This window comes from Cydia splendana, chromosome 24 (genome assembly GCF_910591565.1).
Source record: "Cydia splendana chromosome 24, ilCydSple1.2, whole genome shotgun sequence".
Lineage (NCBI taxonomy): Eukaryota > Metazoa > Arthropoda > Insecta > Lepidoptera > Tortricidae > Cydia > Cydia splendana.
Genome location: NC_085983.1, coordinates 10949025 through 10952527, shown reverse-complemented (window position 1 = coordinate 10952527; position 3503 = coordinate 10949025). Strand labels below are relative to the sequence as shown.

The window sequence follows — 3503 nt, the reverse complement described above, 5'->3', positions numbered from 1 at the left end:
AAAATATTACATGTGAAATGTAACACTTTCTTTTTGTAAATTTGATGTCCCCGACCTCTTTTTATAACAAAAAACCGAGCAAACAGGCATTTTTGTGCAGCAGTGTTCACGCGCGCGTCTGGACTCGGTCTAGTGAAAAATCCAAGTGCAACTAGTTTTATTACCCGCGCTAGATTAGATTGACGCGCTAATCTTGTACCTCGGCAGAGGGGAAATAGTGCAAATGCCGCCTCCCTTCCGTGTTGCTCGAAGATTAGTTTAATAAGTTTTGTTATTGAACAAATCTCCTTAGTAATAACCTCTATTGAGACAGTAAACTGTCATCCATGTCATAAAAGATGTACAAATCAAGCAAAAAATGTGTTTATAAAACCAAACAATAAACCATGTAGGGAACTGCCGCAAACCAAAACACCTTTATTAATTTAAAGATACACCAAAATACCGCTTTCATAATGTCTGAAAGGATTAAAAACCCATGCATGGTTTGCAAGCGCCAAGTTACGGCCAAAACGGGCCTGCAGTGCCAAGGGTCTTGCAAATCCTGGATCCACTTCTCTTGTTGCAATTACACCCCTGGAAAAATTAAAGATATCAAGGCCAAAGTTATTAAAGTTCGATGTCCATGCCCGGACTGCTCTACACAAGGACCTAAAGAAGTTATCATGAAGGACAATAACTTCACATGCGTCAACAAATCCTGTCCCATGAACATGCCGCCCTCATGTAAGAAAGACAAACTGAATAAAATGAACCAGAAACCCTCGCCATGTACATTCTCATGCAAGGAGTGGCCGGGTGTTGCGTGTAGCGGCAAAGTCTGCAGTGAACATACGCAAGAAGAATGCTGCCCTCCTCCGCTCGCGTATCCTATTCCGGGCCCACCACCGACACCAAAGTGTCCGCCGCAGGTGCCGGCGCCGTGTATTCCAGCGCCGACGTACTGTCCGCCACCCACATGCTCGCCGGGGGCGGAGCCATGTCCACCGCCGAAGCCATGTCCAACCATGCAGAATAGGACACCTCCGATGTATTCGCCTCAGCCAATAACGCCGCCCCGTTCGAACTGTCCATCGCCGTCTCCAGCTCGTCGTATATCACCTGCGGCTACCCCAGTGATGCCTTCTATAAGTCTCGTGGAAAACATGTGCGAGACCGTCGGGATGTTGAGTGACCAGCTTAATCAGTTGATCTCTAAGATGACCACCGTTTAAATACTTTAAATAATTGTACGTATTGAATTTACACACTGTATAAGGAAGTTTAATTTATAGTTCATTTTAATATATTTTGTATAGACCATGTACTGTAATTTATTAATTATTGTAATCTATAAAAAATATATTCGTATCTAATATATTATCAGTTTTGATTTTCGACGTTGCAATCTACTTTATCTTGAAATATAATTTCCTGCATACCTACTTATTGAGATTGAGATTGGGTATATATTGATAAACTTATAAATTATTTTACATGTCACAGGCATATACAATACCTATACATATAAAGTAAACTAATATAATAAAATTAATCTTTTTAGGCTTCCGTAGTCAACTAGGAAACAATATAGTTTCGCCATGTCTGTCTGTCTATCCGTCTATACATGTCTATATTTGTATGTGATTTAAACAGCGCGCCAAGCGGGACGTTTTGTAAACTCAAGATCCCTAACAAAATGACACTTAACGCAAACGCATACGTCACGTTACGCTATCGAATGAAATTTACACTAGGGGTACAGGTAGTTCATCATCATCATCATCATCATCATCATCATCATCATCATCATCATCATCATCATCTTCATCATCATCATCATCATCATCATCATCATCATCATCATCATCATCATCATCATCATGATCATCATCATCATCATCATCATCATCATCATCATCATCATCAATTCTAGCCTTCATTCGCCAACTGCTGAGCATAGGCCTCTCTTCGTGTACGCCACTTATCCCGGTCCTGGGCTAGTCTCATCCAAAAGTGCCCCGCGATTTTCCGAATGCCATCCACCCAACGAGGTACAGGCACAGAATAAATAATAGTACTAGGACTAGGTACAGAAGATTTACTCTCTAACAAATCGCGTCTGTTACGATTAGGACAGATATGAGTGATATGACCGCTAGGTGGCGCAAGCGCCACGCGCGGCCTATGGCTAGCCACCAAAATTGGTGTGGAACGGATGTACTTGTAGCTACTTGTTGCGACGCGACGAAATCGCGGAGTGAGGCACTCCTGGTACAGGTAGGTAAAATAAAATAATAAGAAAGTGGAGCCCGGGTTTGGTGCAACATAGACACACGCTGTTTTGGACATCCGACTCGTCATGATGATCACTTGGTAGAGTAGTACCCAAGATAGAGCTGATGCTGAACCCTAGCTATACATAGTATAACTCAGGTTTGGTGCAACATAATTAATGCACACACTGTTTTAGTCATTCGATACTCTTGATGAGCACTTGGGAGAGCAGTACGCAAGATAGAGCTGGCCCCAATTTCACCAGGGTGACAGGTGCGACAATTGTAAAATCACTGTTGCTGACGTCACAGGCATCCATGGGCTACGGTTACCACTTACCATCGGGCGGGTCGTATTCCTGTTTGCCACCATCATTGTTTTATTAAAAAAAAACTTTATAATATCGGAAAAAAACAGATATTTCTTTTGTGAAGTTTCTGACAATTGTCAAGATTTAGAAGAATTGTAGGTAATTCTTGACAGGTAATGAGTTATATGTCGGAATTTCGTGACAATTGTAGTGTTTCTTGTGACAATTGTCATAAACTTAGCAAGAGAAATATCTGTTTTTTTCCGATATAATAAAGTTTTTTTTAATAAAACAATGATGGTGGCAAACAGGAATACGGCCCGCCCGATGGTAAGCGGTAACCGTAGCCCATGGATGCCTGTGACGTCAGCAACAGTGATGTTTTACAATTGTCGCACCTGTCACCCTGGTGAAATTGGAGCCTGATGCTGAACCCTGGCTGTACCTAGTGGGACTCGGGTTTGGTGCAACATAGACACACGCTGGGTTGGACATCCGACTCGTCACGATGAGCGACTGAAGTCTTAGGGCTCATAGATACCTACATACTGACGTTTGCCGCAAACATTGTACGGCGGTTCGAGATATATGCTACTTTTTATAGATGATTTTCGCGTAAAACGTTTAGTTATTTTATTAAAACGAAAGATGAAGTTTTTAGTACATTTATTGAATTGTAATCATTGTAATATGCCTATGCTTTGAATGAAACCTGTCCATCGATAACTAAAAAGTAAAAAATAAATTATAAGTAAAAAAAGTTATTTAAAAACAAGCTTTTATTTAAATGCGCTAAAAAGAATAAAATAAATTTACCTTTAAAAAACTTACTGTCAAGATTTAACGTCATTACACAATTTATATGATACTAGCTTTTGCCCGCGGCTTCGCACGCGCAGGAGAGTACAGTGACAGTGACTGACCTTAGTCTCACCTG

At 41.0% G+C, this 3503-nt stretch overlaps 1 protein-coding gene across 1 annotated transcript; it reads left to right on the top strand.

The window, feature by feature from the left end:
• The first annotated feature begins 308 nt into the window (after positions 1-308).
• Positions 309-1331, top strand: LOC134802266 (keratinocyte proline-rich protein-like). The gene has a single exon (XM_063774849.1). It carries the CDS (start codon positions 456-458, stop codon positions 1212-1214), a length of 759 nt encoding a protein of 252 aa, XP_063630919.1. The 5' UTR covers positions 309-455; the 3' UTR covers positions 1215-1331.
• Positions 1332-3503: the final 2172 nt, after the last annotated feature.

Coding starts and splice junctions, on each gene's coding strand:
- LOC134802266 (XM_063774849.1), top strand. CDS start 456: ATGTCTGAAAGGATTAAAAACCCATGCATGGTTTGCAAGCGCCAAGTT.